The 27615-nt window shown below is 45.8% G+C and overlaps 1 protein-coding gene across 1 annotated transcript; it reads left to right on the top strand.

The window, feature by feature from the left end:
• Window positions 1-69: 69 nt before the first annotated feature.
• Window positions 70-27615, top strand: LOC126000588 (arylsulfatase D-like). Its single transcript, XM_049767804.1, has 10 exons — window positions 70-131; window positions 3785-3940; window positions 5843-5964; window positions 7853-7975; window positions 8453-8876; window positions 20274-20410; window positions 20867-21001; window positions 21967-22129; window positions 25572-25693; window positions 27230-27615. The coding sequence occupies exons 1-10, from the start codon at window positions 76-78 to the stop codon at window positions 27613-27615; spliced, it is 1824 nt and encodes a 607-aa protein (XP_049623761.1). The 5' UTR covers window positions 70-75.

Below are 27615 nucleotides of genomic sequence, written 5' to 3'. Positions count from 1 at the left end.
ACTGGGTGGAGAAACCTGGCTAGGACACAAAGCCCTAGGGACAAAGTCCAGCTGGCTGGGCCTCCAAGGTCAGCCATGGCAGCCGCTGTTGTCTCTGCAACACCCTCGGGACATGCATTTCCCACCCTCAGGTGTGTTTTTTGCCCCCCCCCCCCCCGTGCAGATTTGGGGTGCTTCTGGAATTGGCCAAGAAGGAGGGTTTTCCAAACCAGGCCTAGGGGCCTCAGATTTTCCAACCTGGGGTGCTTCTAAGCAGGGAAAGGGTGCAAGGCGTGCAGAGGGCCCCCCCCCAGGGGCGCAGGGAGAGGAAATCCGCCCCCCAGGAGTGCAAGGTGGGGTCTGGGAAGAGGATTTTTAGGGGGGATTTTTAGGGGATTTTTAGGATTTTTAGAGGATTTGAAGGTGGCCTGCGCGTTGCATAAAGCCAGTAATGGCTTTGAATTGTCCTTTATTTTATATATTTGTTTTCTTATTGATTTACTTTACTTTATTTTGTGTTTATTTTATTATTTATTTTATTATCTTATTGCATTTTGCTTTAATTTATTCGGTATTTTATTTAATTTACTTTATTTTTATTATGGGTTTTCTCTGTTTTTATTTTATTTCTTTATTATTTTATTGTGTTCTGTTTATTATTATTTTTTCTATTATTTTATTTTATCTTTATTTCCTTTGTTATTTTTTATGATTTCATTGTTTCTTTTTTTTTTTTTTTTTTGTGGTTTTTGGGTCACACCCGGCAGTGCTCAGACGTTATTCCTGGCTCCAGGCTCAGAAATTGCTCCTGGCAGGCACGGGGGACCATATGGGGCGCCGGGATTCAAACCGATGACCTTCTGCATGAAAGGCAAACGCCTTACCTCCATGCTATCTCTCCAGCCCCGATTTCATTGTTTCTTAACTTTATTTTATTTCTTTATTATTGACTTTTATGTATTTACTGTTCATTATTGAATTACTTTATTCTATATATTTTCTTTTCTTTCTTGCTTTATTTCACTTTATTATTTTATACGTCTTGGCTATTCATTTTTATTCCATGTATCATTTTATTTCACATTTCTCATTTTATTTTATATCATATTTTATTTATTCTATATTTTATTCTTTATTATTCATTTTTATGATGTTTGTCTTTGATTTTAGGTTTTTTTTATTTTATTTATTTATTTTTGTTTTTTTTATGAATTTATTTTATTTATGTTCTTGTCCTCCAGCGGCTCCTGCAGTGCTCGCCCTGGTCCTCTTTTTCCCATTCATCCATCCATCCATCCATCCATCCCATCCTCTCCTCCCTTCATCTTCTCCGCATCCCAAAAAGTGGTCCAGTGCTCTGGCCACACCCACTAGCCCCCCTAGACACGCCCCTTGGCGCTAGGCCACGCCCACTCGTCCTAATAGGTCCGTTTCTGCCAAGTCCTGCCTTTTCTCCCTCCTGATTCGCTCCTTCTTGTCAACTTCCGCCCGCCGCTCTTTTGGATAGGCCGCTAGTTTACAAAGTCCCGCCCTCCGTTTACCACGATAGGTCGCTTTCTGCCAAGTCCCGCCAATCCTCCTGATTGGCCATTGACAGCCAAGTCCCGCCTTTGTAGCCTCATGATTCGCCCCTTATTGCCAAGTCCCGCCCTTTGTTCCTTCTGATTGGCCTATTCTTACCAAGTCCCGCCTTCCAGAATTTCCGATAGGTCGCTTTCTCCCAAGTTCCGCCTTCGCATCCTCATGTTTTGCCCTTTCCTGTCAACTTCCGCTTGCCAATGCTTCTGATAGGCCAATTTTTACCAAGTCCCGCCTTCGCTTTCTCATGATTCGCTCTTTCAAGTAAAGTCCTGCCCTCCAATCCTTCTGATAGGTTCATTACACCAAGTCCCGCCTTCCCTTTATCACGATAGGTCACTTTCTTCCAACTCCCGCCTCCGAGCCCTTATGATTCGTCCCTTTTTGCCCGCCAATTCTTACTATACTTCTGTTTTCGCCGAGTTCCGCCAGTCCAGCCCCGTGATTCGCTCTTTTCTACCAAGTCCCGCCCTTTAGACCTTCTGATAGGCCTATTGCCACAAAGTCCAGCCCTCCCGTCATCCCAATACTTCCGTTTCCGCCAAGTCCCGCCTCTCCGTCCTCATGATTCGCTCATTTCTTTAAAGTCCCGCCCTTCAATCCTTCTGATGGGCTCTTTAGCATCAAGTTCCGCTCTCTCTCCTGATACGTCCCTTTCTCCTAAGTTCCGCCCTCCCTTCCTCATGATTCGCTCCTTTCTCTTAAGTCCCGCCCTCCTACTCTCCTGATTCGCTCCTTCCTATCAAGACCCGCCCTCCCTTTCTTCTGATTGCTCCATTTCTGCCCGCCTGCCAATTCTTGTTATAAGCTCCTTTATTTGGGTTTTTGGGATTCTTCTGGCCAAGTCCCGCTCTCGCACCACCATGCTGCGCCCGTTTTCTTCCAAGTCTTCATGGTAAGTCTCTTTCTGCCATGTCCCGCCTTTCCCTCCTCATGACTCGCCCGTTTCTGCCTAGTCCCGCCTTCCTATCCTTCTGATAGGCCCTTCGCCACTAAGTCCCGCCTTCCCAGCCTCATGATTGGTTAGTTTCTGCTAAGTCCCGCCTCTCCCGATCCTCCTGATTGGATCCTTTTTTCCTAGTCCCTCTCTCCACTCTCTATGCCTGGCTATTATGCAAGCCCCTCTCACACTTCCTGACGTACGCTTTATTTGAATATTAGACCACGCCCCATAGTGTTGGTCACGCCCGCTCTAGCATAGACCACGCCCCCTGGGCCTGCACCATTATGGCTGACTCCATTTTATCTGGGACTTGTCCTGCCTCCCTGTCCTGCTTCCCCATTTCAGAAGACACCCCCAATTCTGCACCCTCCCTGCACAAGACACCCCTACTTTTCTGCCCCACTCAGTAAGACACCCCCATCCTGCACCCACCCACCCACCTAGAGTTCCCTAGGCCCCATCTGAGCATGCTGGCCCCCCATTTTTTTTTTGGCTATACCCCAATTTTAAGACGCCTGGAACATGCAACTTGAATATCCCTAGGTGCAGAAGTGTATCCAGGGCATCCACAGTATTCTTCCAACTCTCCCATTTTATCCCACCCCCCAGGTCCCCAAGTGTGTTATTTGGGGGTGCAGAGAGGAAACCCCAAAATGGGCCTGGAAGCACAGTGGGGACCCCCAAAAATAGGCCTGGAAGCACAGTGGTGGCCCCCCAATGATCCTGGACCTGCAGTAGAGACCCCCCTGATATTCCTGGGTGCACAGTGGGGACCCCAAAATGGGCCTGGGCACTAATTTAGAAAGCCCACTGCATGGCTAAAGACCCAGACCCCAGGCTCGCCTTCCCTTTTGATGCAAAATCCTTGCACCCCTCTATTTTGGGGGATCTGCCTGCATCCCACTTTGCTAACCACTGGGGCCTAGGAGAGCCTGAAAAGCCAACATTTCTTCCAAACAACCAGTGGGATTTGTGCAAAGAGGCAAAGCAAAGCTGTTGGTTCGAATCCCTGCATCCCACATGAGCGAGGATTTCTGAGGGCAGAGAGCCAGGAGGAACCCCTGAGTGTGACCCCCAAAACCCCAATCCCCCCAAAAAAAACACAAAAACAAAAACAAAAACAAACCTGGTATTTGCAATCCAACCAGCAGTGGAGACCAAGGCATTAGAAACTCGACCTAGTAGGCCTTAGGCCTTGGGAACATTTGGGGGGCTACTTGGGGATATTGGGGGACACTTGGGGACTTTTGGGGAGGACTTTTGACTTTATTTCTCTCTTTGCAGGCAGCCTTTGTGGGGGGTCCTGCTGCTTCTCAGCTGTTTCCTCTGGAGGACGCCTGCAGCCAATACTAATAAGCCAACAAGACCAAATATTCTATTGATCATGGCTGATGACCTGGGAATTGGAGACTTGGGGTGCTATGGAAATCGAACTTTGAGGTACTCTGTGTATGTCTGTGTGTGTGTCTGTGTGTGTTTGTGTGTGTCTGTGTGTTTCTCTGTGTCTTTGTGTCACTCTGTGTTTCTCTATGTGTGTTTGTGTGTCTGTGTCTCTCTTTATGTGTGTTTGTGTGTGTCTCTGTGTGTTTCTCTGTGTCTTTGTGTCTCTCTGTGTGTCTATGTGTGCTTGTGTGTCTGTGTGCCTGTGTGTTTCTCTGTGTCTGTGTGTCTCTCTGTGTTTCTCTATGTGTGTCTGTGTGTCTCTGTGTGTCTCTCTTTATGTGTGTTTGTGTGTGTCTCTCTGTGTGTCTATGTGTGTTTGTGTGTCTCTGTGTGTTTCTCTGTGTCTGTGTGTCTTTCTGTGTGTCTCTCTGTGTCTTTGTGTGTCTGTGTGTTTTGTGTGTGTCTTGTCTCTCTGTGTTTCTCTATATGTGTTTGTGTGTCTCTGTGTCTGTGTGTCTCTCTGTGTGTCTCTTTATGTCTGTTTGTGTGTCTCTGTGTGTTTCTCTGTGTGTCTATGTATGCTTGTGTGTCTGTGTGTCTGTGTGTTTCTCTGTGTCTGTGTGTCTCTCTGTGTTTTTCTATGTGTGTTTGTGTGTCTCTGTGTGTCTCTCTGTGTCTCTCTTTATGTGTGTTTGTGTGCCTCTGTGTGTTTCTCTGTGTCTGTGTGTCTCTCTGTGTGTCTGTGTTTTGTGTGTGTCTGTGTGTCTCTCTGTGTGTTTATGTGTGTCTGTGTGCCTGTGTGTCTGTGTGTTTTGTGTATGTTTGTGTGTCTTTCTATGTGTTTGTGTGTGTCTGTGTGTTTTATGTGTGTCTGTGTGTCTCTCTGTGTTATGTGTCTATGTGTTTCTGTGTGTCTCTGTGTGTTTGTGTGTCTGTATGTTTTGTGTGTGTCTGTGTGTCTCTTTTTATGTGTGTTTGTGTGTCTGTGTATCTCTGTTTCTCTGTGTGTGTCTCTCTGTGCGTCTCTCTGTTTGTGTGTCTATGTGTGTGTCTGTATGTGATTGTGTGTTTCTTTGTGTCTGTGTCTCTATGTGTGTTTGTGTGTCTGTGTGTCTCTGTGTGTTTTGTGTGTATCTCTTTATGTGTGTTTGTGTGTCTATGTGTGTCTGTGTGTGTTTGTGTGTCTGTGTGTCTCTGTGTGTTTTGTGTGTCTCTCTGTGTGTCCCTCTTTATGTGTGTTTGTGTGTCTCTGTGTGTTTCTGTGTATGTATGTCTCTCTGTGTGTCTCTATGTGTGTTTGTGTATCTGTGTGTCTATCTATTTGTTCTGTGTGTGTTTGTGTCTGTGTGTCTGTGTGTTTTGTGTGTATCTGTGTTTCTCTGTGTGTGTGTCTGTATGTTTGTGTGTCTGTGTGTGTCTGTGTTTGTGTGTGTCTGTGTGTTGTGTGTATGTGCTACGAAAGAGCTCGAAGCACAAAGCCAGGAGTCCACTGAGCAAGCACTGTAGACAGAGCTCCAAAAAGAAACACAGAATAAAATCCATCGATTTATTATTGATTGATTAAATTTATTATCGACTTATTCTCATCGATGATTTCCTCTTATAATTTGGCCTCAAAGTCGCCCACACATCTGGCTCGGTCTCCGACATCCCAGGCAAATCCCAGAAAAATTCGGTGAATAATGAATTTGTCCCAGTTCTCCGGTGACCTTCACGGAAATATTGTCTTTTTATTTTATTTCATGCTTTATTTCTGTGTCTCTTTCTGAGAGCTGGACAGGAAGAAAATTTGTATTTATATGTCTGAGCTCCAAAGATGTCGGTGTGACCCCCCAAAAAAAACCCTCCAAAATAAAATAAAAGAAAAGAACATTAAAAAAAAAAAAGAAGTTGTCCCAGCCATGCCAACTCTTGCATTCTCTCTTGTCTCTGTCTCTGTGTCTCTGTCTCTCTGTCCAGGACCCCCAATATCGACCGGCTTGCAGAGGAAGGGGTGATGCTTACTCAGCATCTGGCTGCTGCGCCCCTCTGTACCCCAAGTCGAGCTGCATTCCTGACAGGAAGACATGCTTTCCGTTCGGGTGAGATGAGTTTTCTTTTCTCTCCATCACAGATCGTGAAAGTGGGGGAAAACCGGGGTACTGGGTAAAGCCAAGGTGCATTTTATTTTTATTATTTTTATTTTATCTTATGCATTTTAGTGTTTCAGACTCACGCAAAAACAGGATTATTGGGGTTTCAGATGGCTACAACATTCCAGAAGTCCAAGATGCGGCTGGTTTCTGGGTTTTAATAGTTAGATGCAGGGGCCGGAGCAGTGGCTCAAGCGGTAGGGTGTCTGCCTTGCACGCGCTAACCTAGGACGGACCGCGGTTTGATCCCCCTGGAGTCCCATAGGGTCCCCTGAGCTGGCAGCGATTTCTGAGTGCAGAGCCAGGAGTAACCCCAATCGTATATATATACAGACAGAGGTATACAGAGATGGATGGGTGGATGGGTGGATGGATGGATGGGTGGATTGATGGGTGGGTGGGTGGGTAGATAAATGGATGGATGGGTGGGTGGGTGGATGGATGGATGGTTGAATGGATGGATGGAAGAATGGATGAATGGATGGTGGATGGGTGGATGGATGGGTGGTGGGTAGATATGTGGATGGATGGGTGGGTGGGTAGGTGGATGGATGGGTAGATGGATGGATGGATGGGTGGATGGATGGATGGATGGATGGGTGGGTAGATATGTGGATGGATGGGTGGGTGGGTGGATGGGTGGGTGGATGGGTTGGTGGGTGAGTGGTGGGTGGATTGGTGGATAGATGGATGGGTGGGTGGGTGGGTGGGTGGATGGATGGATGGATGGATGGATGGGTGGGTGGATGGGTGGGTGGATAGATAGATGGGTGGATGGATGGAAGGATGGGTGGATGGATGGATGGGTGGATGGATGGATGGGTGTATGGATGGGTGGGTGGGTAGATGTGTGGATGGATGAATGGGTGGGTGTGTGGACGGATAGGTGGGTGGGTGGGCAGGTGGATGGATGAACTGATGGATGGATGGGTAGGTGGGTGGACGGGTTTGTGGGTAGGTGGATGGATGGATGAGTGGATGAATGGATGGATGGGTGGGTGGATGGGTTGGTGGATGGTGGTGGTTGCATTGGTGGATAGATGGATGGGTGGGTGGGTGAGTGGATGAATACATAGGTAGGTAGACAGACAGAAGGATATATGGGTGGATGGATGGATAAATACATAGATGGATGGATAGAAGGATGGGTGGATATATAGATAGGTGGATGAATGGATAGACAGATGACAGAAGGATAGATGGATGGGTGGATAGGTAGGTGAATGAATAATAGATGATAGATGATAGATAGATAGATAGATAGATAGATAGATAGATAGATAGATAGATAGATAGATAGGAAGAAAGGTTGATATATAAATGAATAGATGGATTAATGGATAAATAGAAGGATGGATAGGTAGATAAGAAGGAAGATAGATAGGTAGGTAGATAGATAGATAGATAGATAGATTGATTGATTGATTGATAGGTAGGTAGGTAGAGAGATAGACAGAGATAGATTATAGATAGATAGATGATAGATAGAGATAGATAGATGATTGATAGATAGATAGATAGATAGATAGATAGATAGATAGATAGATAGATAGATAGATAGATAGATACATCCATGTTCCCTTGGATGGGCAAGTGATTGGATAATGGATGGATAAATGAATGAATACATCATATAAACAGAAGTCAACATTTGGACCATTGAGTCAAAATATCGATCCCATATCAATAACATGGATGTTGCATTGATAAAATCTCATCCACGCGTCAAACTCTATCACCGTGCCTCAACCTCCCCAGATGTGCCCACACCAACCCAGCTCTGCCTCCCTGACAGAGAGAGAGAGAGATCTCTGAATTCTGCTCCGTCCTCTCACAGGCATGGACGCCACGGACGGATACCGGGCCCTCCAGTGGAACGCAGGTTCGGGGGGCCTCCCCCAAAACGAGACCACCTTTGCACGCATCCTTCAGGAGCAAGGTTACGTCACCGGGATCATAGGTGGGTGACATACGGCGGGACGGGATAGAGTCAATGTATTCTTTTATATTTTTAATCTTTGGGACTCCCCCAACAGTGCTCTGGGCGGACTCCCGGATCAGTGCTCTGGAATCCCTCCTGGCAGGGCTCGGGGGCGTGCAAGGCATGACTTTCGGGACGCATGAGTTTCTCATTGAGCGTCTACAGGCCCCGGATTCGAGTTGAAGTCGGGAAACTTCCTCCCATGGGCTGAGGACTCCAAATCCAGTGCTCTTGGCTTTCTGTTAGTGTCCGTTAGAACCTAAATCCATCTACCGCATTCAAAGAGGGCGTCTGCCTTGCACGCAGCTGACCCGGGTTCGATCCCCGGCATCCCATAGGCTCCCCCCGAGCTCTGCCAGGAGGGAATTCCTAAACGCAGAGCCAGGAGTAAGACCTAAGTGCAGAGCCAGAAGTCACGTCCGAGCACTGAGCTCGGAGTCACCCCGGTCTCCGCAGGAAAATGGCACCAAGGCGTAAATTGTGCCCACCGTGACGACCTGTGCCACCACCCCCTACGGCACGGGTTCGACTCCTTCTACGGGCTGCCCTTCACCCTGGTCAACGACTGCCACCCGGCCCGGCCACCTGAAGTGGACGCTGCCCTCCGGGCCCGCCTGTGGCTCTATACTCGCGCCGCAGTGCTCGCAGTGCTAACCCTGGCGGCCTGCAGGGCCTGGGGCCTCGCACCCGTGTCCTGGACCCTGGTGACCGTGGCGGCCAGCTTGGTACTGCTTTTCTTCGGGGCTTGGTACTGCAGTTTTGGGTTTGTGCGACGCTGGAATTGCCTGGTCATGCGTGGGCCCTCGGTGGTGGAGCAGCCGCTGGACTTGAACTCGGCTCCCGTGAAGATGAGGAGGGAGGCCGTGGCGTTCATAGAGAGGTAAGGATGCAATATACATGTACGCAAACACACAGATGGAAGCACAAAAAGGCGCCGATACAAGACTCACAAAGACACATGGAGACACACGCAAACATAAAGAGACAGACACACAAAAACACACAGGGACTGAGACGCACAGACACACAGAGATGCATAAAACACGCACAAACATTAATACAGAGACACACAAAGAAAGACACCAAGACAGACACACAAGCAAAGAGACAGACACAGACTAAGAGAAAGACACAAACAGATGCGGTTGCAGAAACACGTCTAGGAACGCACAACATATATAAGACACACAGAAATAATGCAAAGACACACACACACACTGAAGCAAACACACAGACAGAGACACAAAGGAAGATGCAGAGACAGACACACAAACAGGCAGAGAGAGACGCAGAGACACATTTAGACAAAGAAACAAATAGATGCGGACACAGAAATACATCTAGACACACACAACATATATAAGACACAGAAATACACAAAGACACGACACACTGAGACAAACACGCAGACAGAGACACACACAGAGGGACACACACAGAGAGACACAAACAGACACACAGAGACAGAGACACAAAGAAATGCAGACAGACATACAAACACGGACGCACAAACGCACACAAACAGACACGCAGACGCAAATGAAAACCATAGACACACACAGAAATACACAAAGACACACTGAGACAGACACACAGACAGATAGGCACAGAGACACAGAGACCAAGAGATACACAGACACACAAACACACAGGTATACACAGAGAAAGAGACACACAAATATATAGAGACAGACACACAAATTTACACAAAAACACATAGGGACTAAGACACACAGACACACACACACAGAGACACATAAAACACACACAAACATAAACACACATTCACACAGAGAAAGACACAGACAGACACACAAGGAGACAGAGAGAGACGCAGAGACACATTTGGACAAAGACACAAAGAGGTGCGGACACAGAAATACATCCAGGGACACACAACATACAAACAGACACATGGAAACACAGAGACACACAGAAATACGCAAAGACACGCAGACACAGTGAAGCAAACACACAGACAGACAGAGACACGCAAAGAAAGACGTTGAGACGGACACACGATCAGGCAGAGAGAGACGCAGAGACACATTTAGACAAAGACACAAAGAGAGGTGATACAGAAATACATCCAGGGACACACAACATATATATAAGACACACAGAAATACACAAAGACACATGAGACAAACACACAGACAGAGACACAACAGAAAGACACAGAGACAGAGACACAAAGAGATGCAGACAGACATACAAACACGGACGCACAAACACACGCAAACAGACACGCAGATGCAAATGTAAACCATAGACACACACAAAAATACACAAAGACACACTGCGACAGACACACAGACACACAGAGATGCATAAAACACACACAAACATAAACACAGAGACACACAAAAAAAGACACCGAGACAGACACACAAGGAGGCAGAGAGAGACACAGAGACACATTTGGACAAAGACACAAAGAGATGTGGACACAGAAGCACATCCAGGGACACACAACATACAAACAGACACACGGAAACACAGAGACACACAGAAATACGCAGAGACACGCAGACACACTGAAGCAAACACACAGACAGAGACAAGCAAAGAAAGATGCTGAGACGGACACACAATCAGGCAGAGAGAGACGCAGAGAGACATTTAGACAAAGACACAAAGAGAGGCGACACAGAAGTACATCTAGACACACACAACATGTATAAGACACAGAAATACACAAAGACACGACACACTGAGACAAATACGCAGACAGACAGAGACACACACAGAGAGACACACACAGAAAGACACAGACAGACACACAGAGACAGAGACACAAAGAGATGCAGACAGACATACAAACACGGACACACAAACGCACGCAAACAGACACGCAGACGCAAATGAAAACCATAGACACACACAGAGATACACAAAGACACACTGAGACAGACACACAGACAGATAGACACAGAGACCAAGAGATGCACAGACACACAAACGCACAGGTACACACAGAGAAAGAGACACACAAATATATAGAGATAGACACACAAATTTACACAAAAACACATAGGGACTAAGACACACAGACACACACACAGAGACGCATAAAACACACACAAACATAAACACACATTCACACAGAGAAAGACACAGACAGACACACAAGGAGACAGAGAGAGACGCAGAGACACATTTGGACAAAGACACAAAGAGGTGCGGACACAGAAACACATCCAGGGACACACAACATACAAACAGACACATGGAAACACAGAGACACACAGAAATACGCAAAGACACACAGACACACTGAAGCAAACACACAGACAGACAGAGACACGCAAAGAAAGACGCTGAGACGGACACACAATCAAGCAGAGAGTAATGCAGAGACATTTAGACAAAGACACAAAGAGAGGCGACACAGAAGTACATCTAGACACACACAACATGTATAAGACAAAGAAATACACGACACACTGAAACAAACACAGAGACACACACAGAGAGACACACACAGAGACAGAGACACAAAGAGATGCAGACAGACATACAAACACGGACGCACAAAGGCACGCAAACGGACATGCAGACACAAATGTAAACCATAGACACACACAGAAATACACAAAGAGACATGCAGGCACACTGAAGCAAACACACAGACAGACAGAGACACGCAAAGAAAGACGCTGAGATGGACACACAATCAGGCAGAGAGAGACACAGAGACACATTTAGACAAAGACACAAAGAGATTCAGACACAGAAATACATCTTGACACACACTACATATATAAGACACAGAAATACACAAAGACACGACACACTGAGACAAATACGCAGACAGACAGAGACACACACAGAGAGACACACACAGAAAGACACAGACAGACACACAGAGACAGAGACACAAAGAGATGCAGACAGACACACAAACACAGATGCACAAACGCACGCAAACAGACATGCAGACACAAATGTAAACCGTAGACACACACAGAAATACACAAAGACACACTGCGACAGACACACAGACAGACACACAGAGACACATAAAACACACACAAACATAAACACAGAGACACACAGAGAAAGACACTGAGACGGACACACAAAGAGACAGAGAGAGACACAGAGACACATTTAGACAAAGACACAAAGTGATACGGACACAGAAACACATCCAGGGACACACAACATACAAACAGACACACGGAAACACAGAGACACACAGAAATATGCAGAGACGCAGACACACTGAAGCAAACACACAGACAGAGACACACAAAGAAAGACGCTGAGACAGACACACAAGCAGGCAGAGAGAGACGCAGAGGCACAAAGAGAGGCGACACAGAAATACATACATCTAGACACACACAACATATATAAACACAGAAATACACAAAGACACACAACACACTGAGACAAACATGCAGAGACACAACAGAAAGACACAGAAGACACACAAAGACAGAGACACAAAGAGATGCAGACAGACATACAAACACGGACACACAAACGCACAGAAACCAACACGCAGACGCAAACATAAACCATAGACACACACAGAAATACACAAAGACACACTGAGACAGACACAGAGACACAGAGACCAAGAGATGCACAGACACACAAACGCAGAGGTATATTTGTGTGTCTCTTTCTCTGTGTGTACCTCTGCGTTTGTGTGTCTGTGCATCTCTTGGTCTCTGTGTCTCTGTGTCTGTCTGTGTGTCTGTCTTAGTGTGTCTTTGTATATTTCTGTGTGTGTCTATGGTTTATAAGAGACACACAAATATATAGAGACAGACACACAGAGACACATAAAAACACATACAAACGTAAACACACATTCACACAGAGAAAGACATTGAGACGGACACACAAGGAGGCAGAGAGAGACACAGAGACACATTTGGACAAAGACACAAAGAGATGCGGACACAGAAATACATCCAGGGACATACAACATACAAACAGACACATGGAAACACAGAGACACACAGAAATACGCAAAGACATGCAGACACAGTGAAGCAAACACACAGACAGACAGAGACACGCAAAGAAAGACACTGAGATGGACACACAAGCAGGCAGAGAGAGACGCAGAGACGCATTTAGACAAAGACACAAAGAGAGGCAACACAGAAATACATCTAGACACACACAACATATATAAGACACAGAAATACACAAAGGCACACAACACACTGAGACAAACATGCAGACAGACAGAGACACACACAGAGAGACACACACAGAAAGACACAGACACACACACAGAGACAGAGACACAAAGAGATGCAGACAGACATACAAACACGGACGCACAAACGCACGCAAACAGACACGTAGACACAAATGTAAACCATAGACACACACAGAAATACACAAAGACACACTGAGACAGACACACAGACAGACACAGAGACACAGAGACGGAAAGATACACAGACACACAAACACACAGGTACACACAGAGAAAGAGACACACAAATATATAGAGACAGACACACAAATTTACACAAAAACACATAGGGACTAAGACATACAGACACACACACAGACACATAAAACACACACAAACATAAACACAGAGACACACAAAGAAAGACACCGAGACAGACACACAAGGAGGCAGAGAGAGACACAGAGACACATTTAGACAGAGACACAAAGAGATGTGGACACAGAAACACATCCAGGGACACACAACATACAAACACAGAGACACACAGAAATACTCAGAGACACGCACACACACTGAAGCAAACACACAGACAGACAGACACGCAAAGAAAGACGCTGAGACGGACACACAATCAGGCAGAGAGAGACGCAGAGACACATTTAGACAAAGACACAAAGAGAGGCGACACAGAAATACATCTAGACACACAAAACATATATAAGACACAGAAATACACAAAGACACACAACACACTGAGACAAACATGCAGACAGACAGAGACACACACAGAGAGACACAGACAAACACACAGAGACAGAGACACAAAGAGATGCAGACAGACATACAAACACGGACGCACAAAAGCACGCAAACAGACACGCAGACGCAAACGTAAACCATAGACACACACAGAAATACACAAAGACACACTGCGACAGACACACAGACAGACACACAGAGATGCATAAAACACACACAAACATAAACACAGAGACACACAGAGAAACACACTGAGACGGACATACAAGGAGACAAAGTGAGACACAGAGACACATTTGGACAAAGACACAAAGAGATGCGGACACAGAAACACATCCAGGGACACACAACATACAAACAGACATCGGAAACACAGAGACACACAGAAATATGCAGAGACATGCACACACACACTGAAGCAAACACACAGACAGACAGAGACACACAAATAAAGACGCTGAGACAGACACACAATCAGACGCAGAGACACATTTAGACAAAGACACAAAAATACATCTAGAAACACAACATATATAAGACACAAAAATGGACAAACACGCAGAGACACAACAAAAAGACACAGAGGACACACAAAGACAGAGACATAAAGAGATGCAGGCAGACATACAAACACGGACACACAAACGCACACAAACCAACATGCAGACGCAAACGTAAACCATAGACACACACAGAAATACACAAAGACACACTGCGACAGACACACAGATAGACACAGAGACCAAGAGATGCACAGATACACAAATGCAGAGGTGCACACAGAGAAAGAAACACACAAATATATAGAGACAGACACACAAATGTACACAACAACACACAGGGACTGAGACACACAGACAGACACACAGAGACGCATAAAACACACACAAACATTAACACAGAGACACACAAAGAAAGACACCAAGACAGACACACAAGCAAAGAGACAGACACACTAAGAGAAAGACACAAATAGATGCGGACACAGAAACACGTCTAGGAGCACACAACATATATAAGACACACAGAAATACACACAAAGACACAAAGAAATATGCAAAAACACGCACACACACTGAAGCAAACACACAGACAGACAGAGACACACAAAGAAAGATGCTGAGACGGACACACAAGCAGGCAGAGAGAGACACAGAGACACATTTAGACAAAGACACAAATAGATGCGGACACAGAAATACATCTAGACACACACAACATATATAAGACACAGAAATACACAAAGACACACAACACACTGACACAAACATACAGACAGACAGAGACACACAGAGGGACACACAGAGAGACACAGACAGACACACAGAGACAGAGACACAAAGAGATGCAGACAGACATACAAACACGGACGCACAAACGCACGCAAACAGACACGCAGACGCAAATGTAAACCATAGACACACACAGAGATACACAAAGACACACCGAGACAGACACACAGACAGATAGGCACAGAGACACAGAGACCAAGAGATACACAGACACACAAACACAGGTACACACAGAGAAAGAGACACACAAATATTTTGAGACAGACACACAAATTCACACAAAAACACATAGGGACCAAGACACACAGACACACAGAGACACATAAAACACACACAAACATAAACACAGAGACACACAAAGACACCAAGACAGACACACAAGGAGGCAGAGAGAGACACAGAGACACATTTGGACAAAGACACAAAGAGATGCGGACGCAGAAACACATCCAGGGACACACAACATACAAACAGACACACAGAAACACAGAGACACACAGAAATATGCAAAAACATGCAGACTCACTGAAGCAAACACACAGACAGAGACACGCAAAGAAAGACGCTGAGATGGACACACACAAGCAGGCAGAGAGAGACACAGAGACGCATTTAGACAAAGACACAAATAGATGCGGACACAGAAATACATCTAGACACACACAACATATATAAGACACAGAAATAGAGAAAGACACACAACACACTGAGACAAACACGCAGACAGACAGAGACACACACAGAGAGACACACAGAAAGACACAGACAGACACACAGAGACAGAGACACAAAGAGATGCAGACAGACATACAAACACGGACAGACAAACGCACGCAAACAGAACCGCAGGCGCAAATGTAAACCATAGACACACACAGAGATACACAAAGACACACTGCGACAGACACACAGAGATGCATAAAACACACACAAACATAAACACAGAGACACACAAAGAAAGACACCAAGACAGACACACAGGAGGCAGAGAGAGACACAGAGACACATTTAGACAAAGACACAAAGAGATGTGGACACAGAAGCACATCCAGGGACACACAACATACAAACAGACACACGGAAACACAGAGACACACAGAAATATGCAGAGACATGCAGACACACTGAAACAAACACACAGACAGAGACACGCAAAGAAAGACGCTGAGACGGACACACAATCAGACAGAGAGAGACGCAGAGACACATTTAGACAAAGACACAAAGAGATGCGGACACAGAAATACATCCAGGGACACACAACATATATATAAGACACAGAAATACACAAAGACACACAATACACTGAGACAAACATGCAGAGACACAACAGAAAGACACAGAGATACACAAAGACAGAGACACAAAGATGTAGACAGACATACAAACACAGACACACAAACGCACGCAAACAGACATGCAGACGCAAATGGAAACCATACACAGACACAGAGATACACAAAGACACATAAAGACGGACACAAAGACACAAACAGCCAAGACAGACGCACAAAGACACACAAATGCAGAGAGAGACACAGACTTTTTTTTTCAACAGAAATCATAACATCAAAACATATTTGTGATCATCAAAACATATTTGTGATCACGGCACATTTTTAAATAAAGATATTATTCAAAAATAATGACCCAAGGATACACAGACTCACACGGACACATAAAGAAACAGACACACACACACACAAACACAGACACACAACACTCTTAACTCTTCATCTGCCTGATTCGCTTGTCTCTTCTTTTTACTTTTTCATTTTTCTTTTCTTTCCTTTTCTATTTTCTTTTATTTTCTTTCCTTTTCTTTTTTCTTTTTTTCTTGTTTTCTTTTTCTTTTTTCTTTTCTTTTCATTCTTTTTTTCTTTTCTTTTCTTTTCTTTCTGCTTCATTTTTCTTTTCTTCTTTCCTTTTCTTTTTTCTTTTCTGTCCATTTCTTTTTCTTTTCTTCTTCCTCTTTCCTTTTGTTTCATTTTTTTCTTTTTTTCTTTTTTTTTTTTTGATAATTTTTTTTTTAATTTTAATTATGACAACAAAGATGCAAAGAAAGAAGACAGGGTAAAGTTACAGTGGAAGCCCAATCACCCATAAACAGAATTCTCGGTAGTCCCATCGATGATATCCCAGCCTTGAACTTTCAGCCAAAGAACATTAAAACAAAACTGAACCCATGTACAATACAATTACTTTGTCCCTCAAATCCCCAGTTGTAGTACATACTATTTCTTAGCAGCACACAATATAATCTAAAGACATTAGACTTATGTAACTCCTTAAACATTGAGGGAAAAGTACATTTCTCTAGTTCCATGCACATGCTTACTAGTTTAAGTTAGCCTCAAAAGTTTTAGTGTGTTGTTTTTCTTAAGGATTGGAGTCAAGGGGACATAGTATTAAAGTGGCATTTGTTTGCATAGGCCCACCAAAACATAAGGAATATGGAAAGGCAAATTATGGTCTAAATACAAGGAGACCCTACCCCTGAAGTTTCCTGGCACAGGACTGACTCTAGGCTCCAGGCACACTAGTTTGTCCAATTCAAGTCATCCTCTGTAGTGGCAATACACCTCCATTCCTCACTTAGTCTCTGTTGTTGTTGGTATCTTGCTTCTATATTAAAGATCCTGGAGTCTGCGTATCCCATATTGTAGTCAGGATGGTGCTGAGCATCCTCTCATTTCACCTCACACTTATGGGGCAATAGAGAGAACCATGTCCTGTAGAGCAGGTCATTGTTGTTGTCAAGTCTTCTCAGTGTAAACAGAAGTCTCTTTTTAGGAGGTCGATGTCAGTCCCTTGGTAGAGTCTTTCCTGGTAGAGGACTGCTTCCAGCTGTTGCTATAAAAGACCTTGGATGTTTTGTAGATGTCTTCTCTATATCAGGGGTGAATGGAGGATGCCCATTCTTCTGAGGCCTGTGCCAGGTCGTTATATCAATGTTCAGGGTGTAAGGTACATTGTACTGAGATTTATTAGATAAGAATTTATCTGTATGTATGGTGTTTTCCCATTTTAATGTGTCTATGCAAACAAGGATCAATGCCATGAAGCGTTATTGGTGCATCTGGAGGCAATGGGAACAAGACCAGCAATTTCCATGACAGAGTTCAATCATAGGCATCAAACTGAGGGACAGTTCCACCAACAATCCTTACTGAACAAATTACAAAGAACAGACAAGATGAAAAGTAGATAGAAACATCATAGTAGAAGAATATATAGAGAGTTACATCAGTTAAAGAAAATACCCATAAAATATTCAAAAGATATATGTGTTCAATATGTGTTCAATTTCTGTCCTTCTAAGTAGTTCTGGGATTTGTTAGATCTACTGTATGTCTTTGGTTAGAGAATAGAACTGTGTGTTACTGAAGTTAAGAAGAGTAAATCTGGGATACTAATGGTAGGGAGGAGCATATGTTCGCGCGGGGGCACTAGCCCCCGCGCGGTTTGCAAAATGTAGACTGGTATGAAATTGCCAGTGACAGCCTGAGTATAGCTGAGCAGCTATCTGCTACCCCCCAGATCAATCTCCACCCCCTTAGCCAACCTCTGTAGCCAGCCTAGGAGTGGGGAAAACCCAGGGTGCCCCATCAGCTCCTTCCAGAAACCCACCTGGAGATCCGGAGGAAAGGGGGAGAGGGGGGTCGGGTGACCCATGTCCGAGCCCCCCTATCCTAAGCCGGGCCCAGAGGCCGCTGGCACATGCGGAGGCCTGCCAGCTGCCCGCCCGTGCTGGCCAAAAATCATTTTTTTCTTTTTTTCACTTTGCCTTTTTCCTTCTCTTTCCTTTCCTTTTCTGTTTGTTTCCTTTTTCTTTTCTTTCCTTTTAATTTCATTTTTCTTTTATTCTTTTTCTCTTCTTTTTTTCCCTATTTTTCTTTTCTTTTTTCTTCTTTTTTCCATTTCATTTTTTTGTTTGTTTTTTTTTTTGTTTGTTTGTTTTTGGGCCACACCCTGCGGTGCTCAGGGGTTACTCCTGGCTGTCTGCTCAGAAACAGCTCCTGGCAGGCACGGGGGACCATGTGGGACACCGGGATTCGAACCAACCACCTTTGGTCCTGGATCGGCTGCTTGCAAGGGAAATGCCGCTGTGCTATCTCTCCGGGCCCTCATTTTTTTCTTTCTTTTCTTCTCTTTTTTTCTTTTCCTCTTCTTTGCTTTTCTTTTTTCCTTTTTCTTTTTTCTCTTTTCTTTCCTTTTCTTTCCATTTTATTTTTCTCTTTTCTTCTCTTTTATCTTTTTCTCTGTCTTTTTTCTTTTATTTTTATTTTTCTCTTCTTTTTTCATTTTTCCTTTCCTTTTCTTTTGTTTTTATTTTTCTTTCCTTTTTCTCTTCATTTTCTTTTTTATCTTCTTTCCATCGGACCATTTTTATTACTTTTCTTTCTCTCTTCTTTTTTCTCTTCTTTCCTATCCTTTTCTTTTTTTCTTTTTATTTCTTTTCTTTCCTTTTTTTTTTTTCTTTTTGCCTTTTCTTTTCTTTTCTGTTTTTTGGCTTTTGGGCCACACTCAGTGATGCTCAGAGCTGCCTCCTGACTCTGTATATCAGATATCACTCTTGAAAGGCTTTTGGGGTACCCTATGGGACGCCGGGGATCAAACCCAGATCAGCCATGTGCCCCCCGCTCTGTGCTAAGGCTCCAGCTCCGTGGAGCACACTTTTTATCCCAAGAAAAAAAGGAAGAACTAAGGAAGCCAGAGAGCGATAGTACAAGGCCGTTGGCCTTGCACGCGGCTAACCCGGGTTCGATCTCAGGCATCCCGTAGAATCCCCAGAGCCCCCCAGGAGTGATTCCTGAGCACTGAGCCAAGAGTCACCTCAGAGCACTGTTGAAGGAGTCTCCAAAACACACAAGCAAGCAATAGAACAGCGAATCCCAGACTTTGCACTTCTGGGCTGGACCAGGGTGGGCCTATCTCTTCAGACTCAGTTTCCACTCTGGGAGGCTATTTTGGGGGGTGTCTAAGGATGGACAAGGAGGAGAGAGAGGGGTTGGGGTGCCTTTGCGGATGTCTCTACAGCCCGGATTGTTTCTTCTAGGAATAAACACGGCCCGTTCCTCCTGTTTCTCTCTCTGCTTCATGTCCATATTCCCCTGGTCAGCACTGCGGCCTTTTCGGGGAAAAGCCAACACGGCGCGTACGGAGACAACGTGGAAGAGATGGATTGGTTAGTGGGTGAGTCCTGGCCCCGACAATGACCACGCAACTGCCATGCCATGAATGCCCATGACACACACATGTTAGGCATGAAATTTTTGCACGCCTTCTGCATGGTGCTGACCCGAAATGCCTTCATCGTGACCAAAGGGAATTTAGAAGTTGGTATTACGGATGCAGGTCATATATATTCGATGGGTGTGTTGCGTGTTCCCCAATTCTAGGCGTATTTCAGGTATAGAAATCATCGAAATGATTGAATAGGGAAATCATTTCCTATAAAACTATGCCAGATGTGGGCCCCCCCAAAAACGGGGTACTTACCCTTTTAACTCGTGTGTGTGTGTGTGTGTGTGTGTGTATTTGACACTGTCTAAGGAACTGACACAAACCTTCAACGATGACACAAACCTTCTCTCTTACCCTTCTCTGTCTCTCTGTCTCTGTCTGTCTCTGTCTCTCTCTCTCTCCCAGGCGAGGTTCTGAATGCCTTGGAAGAGAGGGGCCTGAAGAACACGACATTTACCTACTTCACATCTGACCACGGGGGTCACCTTGAGGCACAAGGCGAAGGCGGCCAGTTGGGTGGCTGGAACGGGGTCTACAGAGGTGAGGCGGGCAGGCCATGGGGGCCCAGGAAAGGGGGTACTAGACCCCCCTCAGCCATCATCAAAGTCCTGAGTGAGAGGGAGGCTTGCGTTGATTCTGAGATGTCCAGCACTGGGTAGCCCGTATGGAAAGCTTACAGATTATGACCACCCAATCCAATCAATTACCCATCCATCCTTCCATTCAACCATTCCATTTTTATCTATCTTTTCATACAACTATTCCAACCTCCATCCTTCCATCTAACCATCCCAAACTCCATCCATCCATCCTTCCATCTAACTATCCACTCATCCATCCATTTTTTCATCCAACCATCCCATTCTCCATTCATCCTTCTTTCCATCCAGCCATGCCACCATCTATCTTTCCAGTAAACCATCCTAAATTCTATCCATCTTTCCATCTATCTATCCATCCTATCCTCGATCTATCCATCCACCTTTTCATCCAACCATCCTAAATCCATTCATCCAATCATCCTATCCTCCATCCATCCATCCAACCATCCCATCATCCATCCAGCCAACCATCTCATCATCCATCCATCCTTTCATCTATCCATCCCATATCCCATACATCTATCCATCCTTCCAAGCATGCCGTCATCCATCTATCCTTCCAACGTCCCATCCTCCATTTATCCATCCATCCAACCATCTTATCCTCCATCCATCCATTCTTCCATCCAACTATCCCAACACTCATCCATCCTTCCATTCATCAATCCTTCTATCCAGCCATTCTATCCTTTATCCATTCATCCTTCCACCAACCATCCCATCCTCCAGTCTTTCATCCAACCATCCCAACAGCCATCCATTCATCCATCCCCATTGAGAAGACGTATCCTTGCCTCTCCACCACTGATTTATATTCAAATAGAAAACTCAGTGTCACTGGGCACCCAAGTCTCCTCAGCTGCTCCAAAATTTCCCAAATCACCCGAGTTTCTTGTTTTCCAGGTGGCAAAGGCATGGGTGGCTGGGAAGGTGGCATCCGCGTGCCAGGTATATTCCGGTGGCCCGGGGTGCTGCCCGCCGGCCGAGTGATCTCAGAACCCACCAGCCTTATGGACATCCTCCCCACCGTGGCGCACCTGGGGGGTGGCCAGGTGCCTCAGGACAGGTAGGGATGTCTTACTACCTGTCGTTACCGTGGGACATATGCTCCTCTAAGCGTCTGTGTGGGGTATACGTTGACCTTGTGTGAAGAAATGTCTGCAAAGTACTTTGCCTGCAAATATCCTCAGAGGGCAAAGACAGAGGTGTATTACAACAGAGCTGGAGAAAAAAGGCAGAAAATTGTCAAGAGGACGGTAGTTGTACAGTCATGGAGAGCTAATACCCTCAATCCATCCAACCAACCATCTCATCCTCCATCCATCCTTTCATCGAACTATCCCGTCTTCCATACATCTATCCATCCTTCCAACCATGCCATCATCCATCCATCTATCCTTCCAACATCTCATCCTCCATTCATCCATCCATCCTTCCATCCAACCCTCAGTTCCTCTCCCAGTCCCTTCATCCTTACTGTGTTTGCATCGGGGCACAGTCTCATTCCATCAATCATCCCATGCATCAGTCCATGCAACCATCTGTGCATCCCTCCATCCATATATCCAACCATCAACTAATTCATCCATTATTCGTCCATCCGTCCATTCTCCCCTCCAAACATCCACTCATCCACTTATCCATCCAATCATCCGTCCACCCATTTATTCATTCCCTCACATCCCATCTTCATCCACCATTTTGTCAAAAATCCCTCCATCTAAGTTATCCCATTCTATATCCATCCCAGTCACTATCCAACTATCCCATCTTTCCTCCATTCGACCATCCCATCTTCCATCTATCCACCCAAACATCCAACCCTTCATCCACCCTTCTTCCAACCATCCCATCCCCATTCTTCCATCAAACATTCCATCATTCGTCCTTCCATCCAACCATCCCACTCTCCATCCATCCATTTTCCAAGTATTCCATCATCCATCCATCTGTCCATCTAACCATCCCATCATCCATTAATCCTTCCATCTAACCAATCATCATCTATCCACCCTACCATCCAACCATCCCATCCTCCATCCATCCAATCATCCCATCCCCATTTCATCCAATTATTCCATCTTCTATCTATCCATCCATTCATCCAAACATCCAACCCTCCATTCATCCTTATTCCATTCATCCCATCCTCTATTCTTCCATCAAACATCTCATCATCCATCCTTCCATCCAACCATTCCACTGTCCTTCCATCCATTTTCCAAGTATTCCATCATCGATCCATCGTCCATCTAACTATCCCATCATCCATTCGTCCTTTCATATAACCAACCATCATCTATCCACCCTTTCATCTAACCATCCTATCTTCCATCCATCCAACCATCCCATCTTCCATCTATCTATCCTTCCATCCAAACATCCAATCCTTCATCCTTCTTCCGCTCATCCCATCCTCTATTCTTCCATCACACATCTCATCATACATTCTTCCATCCAACCATCTCACTGTCCATCCATCCATTTTCCAAGTATTCCATCGTCCATCCATCTGTCCATCTAATCATCCAATCATCCATTTGTCCTTCCGTCTAACCAGCCCTCATCTATCCAACCTCCCATCCAACTGTGCCATCCTCCATCCATCTAACCATCCCATTCTCTATCCAACCAACTATCCCATCTTCCATCTATCCATCCTTCCATCCAAACATCCAATCCTCCATCTATCCATCCTTCCATCCAAACATCCAATCCTCCATCTATCCATCCTTCCATCCAACATCCAATCCTCCATCTATCTAACCATCCCATTCTCTATCCAACCAACTATCCCATTTTCCATCTATCCATCCTTCCATCCAAACATCCAATCCTCCATCTATCCATCCCTCCATCCAAACATCTAATCCTCCATCTATCCATCCTTCCATCCAAACATCCAATCCTCCATCTATCCATCCCTCCATCCAAACATCTAATCCTCCATCTATCCATCCTTCCATCCAAACATCCAATCCTCCATCTATCCTTCCATCCAAACATCCAATCCTCCATCTATCCTTCCATCCAAACATCCAATCCTCTCATCCCCCATGCTTCCATTGAACCATCCCATCCTCCATCATCAACCCCATTCAACCATTATATCATCTATCCATCCTTCATCCAATCATCCCATCATCCATCCATCCAACCATCCCTCCATCCTCCCATCAAACATCTCATCATGCATACTTCCATTCAACCATCCATCCTTCCTTCATCCATAGTTCGATCAAACATGCCATAATCCTTCCATTCAAATCATTGCATCATTTATTCATCCTTCTATATATTCTTTCATCCAACCACCCATTATCCATTCACCTATCATCTATTCACCCACCCACCATCCATCCATCCACCTACCCACACATCCACCTACCCACCCATCCATCCAACCACCCATCCACCCACTCATTCAGCCAGCCAGACACTCCATCCACCCACCCTTTCTTCCACTCACCCATTCATCCACCCACCCACTCATTCATCCACCCACCCAACCCTTCATCCATCCACCCACCCATCCATCTACCTACCCACTCATCCATTCACCCACCCATTGACCCCTCCACCTATCCATCCATCCACCCATTCATCCACCCATCCATTCATCCATCCACCCACCCACCCATCCATCCTTTCACCCACCCACCTATCCATCCATCCACCCATTCATCCACCCATCCATTCATCCATCCATCCACCCATCTACCCATCCACCCACCCATCCTTCCACCCATCCACCCACCCACTCATCCATCCACCCACCTACCCATCCACCCACCCACTCATCCATCTACCCACCTATCCACCCACCCACCCATCCATCCACCCACTCACCCATCCATCCATCCACCTACCCACCCATCCATCCACTCACCCATCAACCCACCGATTCATCTGCTCAGCCACCCATCCATCCATCTACCCACCCATCCATCCATCTACCCTCCCATCCACCCACCCATCTATCCATCCATCCACCCATCCATTCATCAGTCCACTCACCCACCCACCCACCCATCCACCCACCCACCCATCCATCCACCCATCCATCCATCCATTGACCCACCCATCTATCCATCCATCATCCATTCATCCACCCACCCATCCATCCATCCATCCATCCATCCATCCATCCATCCATCCATCCTCTTAAAAGAGAATTCTCCTTTTCTCTCCCCGACTGATGGATGTTCAAGAAGAAAATTCAGTCTCAGCACACACCCAACAACTACCCCAACTGCTCCAAAACACTGCCCTTGGCCAAATTTTCCTGCTGAACTACATTCCCCAAACAGGTCTATACTGCACTTCAGAGTTCAAACGATCCTATCTCCCCACACAGCCCCACATTCTTACTCAGAAAAGCTGGAGTTTCCACCCTCTGCCCCAGGCACTTGAGGATGGCAGGGGCAGAGAGTTCCTGGGAACCCTGCCAACTACAAACAGAGTAGGTGGGTAGGCCCCCAACGGGCTGTGCTCCTTCCCCGCCTCAGGGTGATAGATGGCCGCAGTCTGCTACCTCTGCTGAAAGGAGACACGCAACACTCAGACCACGAGTTTCTCTTCCATTACTGCGGACACCACCTGCACGCGGCCCGCTGGCATGAGAAGGATAGTGAGTGCACAAGGACCCGGGTAAAGGGAGGGAGGGTTACGATGGGGAACCAGGAGAGAAGAGGGTCTCACATGGATGGAAGGAGAATGTTAGTGCGATGTATGATGGCGGTAGGGAGTGATGGACTTTGGATGGATGGATGGAGAGATAGAGAGATAGACAGATAGATGGATAAATGAATGGATGGGTGGATGGGTAGATGGGTGGATAGATGGATAGAGAGATGGATGGGCGGATGGATGGATGGAGAGATAAACATATAGACTGTTGAATGGATGGGTGGGTAGATGGATAGAGAGATAGATAGAGATAGATTAGATAGATAGATAGATAGATAGATAGATAGATAGATAGATAGATAGATGCTGGGTGGAGGGTGGATAGATGGGATGGATGGATGGATGAGTGGGTGGATAGACGGACAGAGAAATGGATGAATGGTTGGGTGGGTAGATGGGTTGATTGATAGATATTTGCTAGATGGAGGGGTGTGTAGATGTTTGGATGAGTGGGTAGATGGATGGGTGGATGGATAGAAAGATGGATGGATAGATGGTTGTGTGGGTGAGTGGGTGGATGGATGGATAGATACAGAGATAGAGAGATGGATAGATGGGTGAGTGGGTAGATAGATGGTTGGATGGGGGAATGGGTGGATGGATGGGTGTGTGGATGGATAGAGAGATAGATGGATGGGTGGGTGGGTAGATCGATGGATGGATGGATAGAGAGATGGATGGATGCTGTATGGAGGGGTGAATGGATGGGTGGGTAGATGGATGGGTGGGTGGGTAGATCGATGGATGGATGGGTAGAGAGATAGATGGAAGGATGCTGTATGGAGGGGTGAATGGATGGGTGGGTAGATGGATGGGTGATGGATAGAGAGATAGATGGGTGAATAGATGTGTGAGTGGGTGAGTTGGTGGATGGATGGATAGAGAGATAGATGGATGAATGGATGGATGGGTAGGTGGATGGGTAGATAGATGGTTGGATGGATGAATGGATGGATGAAAAGACAGATATAAAGAAAGACCGATGTATGGATAGAGAGATAGACAGATGGATGGATGGTGGATAAGTGGGTAGATGGATGGATGGATAGAAAGATAGATTGATAGACAGATATTGTGTGTATAAGCAGATGGATGATATTTGTATGAAAAGATGGATGGATAATGGATGGGTGGGTTGGTGTGTAGATAGATAGATGGATGGATGGATGGATGGATGAATAGATAGATACATAGATGGATGGAGGGGTGGGTGATATATAGATAGAAAGATGGAGAGATAGATAGATAGATGATAGATAGAAAGATGGAGAGATGTATTGATAGGATGCAGATTCGATGAAGGATGGGTGGATGGAAGGACCAATGCATATATGGATGGATGGACAGATGTCTTCATAGATGGCGGACGGACAGCTGGAACATCCACAGAGATGGCTGCATGCTGGCATCAGGGGGCGTCACCCACCTCCCTGCACCCCACCCTGACCGACTCCCCCTTTTTTCCTTCTCCCACAAGGCGGAAAACTCTGGAAACTGCACTACACAACCCCACGGTTCCAGCCTCAAGGAGCCGGTGCCTGCTACGGCCTTGGCGTCTGCCCTTGTTCGGGGGACGGGGTTTCTCATCACAAGCCCCCTCTGCTCTTCGAGCTCACCGGCGACCCGGCTGAGGCCCGGCCTCTGTCCCCCACTTCTGAGCCTCGCTTTCACACCGTGCTGGACCGGGTGGCCCAAGCGGTGGCCGAGCACCAGAGAACGAGAACCCCCGTCCCCCCACAATTTTCCCCCGGTAATATCGCCTGGAAGCCGTGGCTGCAGCCGTGCTGTGGAATTTTCCCTTTCTGCTCCTGCCAAGAAGACGTGAACCCCAAAATCACAGTGTCTGATCCACAGCTGTCTTAG

The sequence above is a fragment of the Suncus etruscus genome (assembly GCF_024139225.1).
Source record: "Suncus etruscus isolate mSunEtr1 chromosome X unlocalized genomic scaffold, mSunEtr1.pri.cur SUPER_X_unloc_2, whole genome shotgun sequence".
Lineage (NCBI taxonomy): Eukaryota > Metazoa > Chordata > Mammalia > Eulipotyphla > Soricidae > Suncus > Suncus etruscus.
This window is presented reverse-complemented; position numbering and strand designations above follow the sequence as displayed.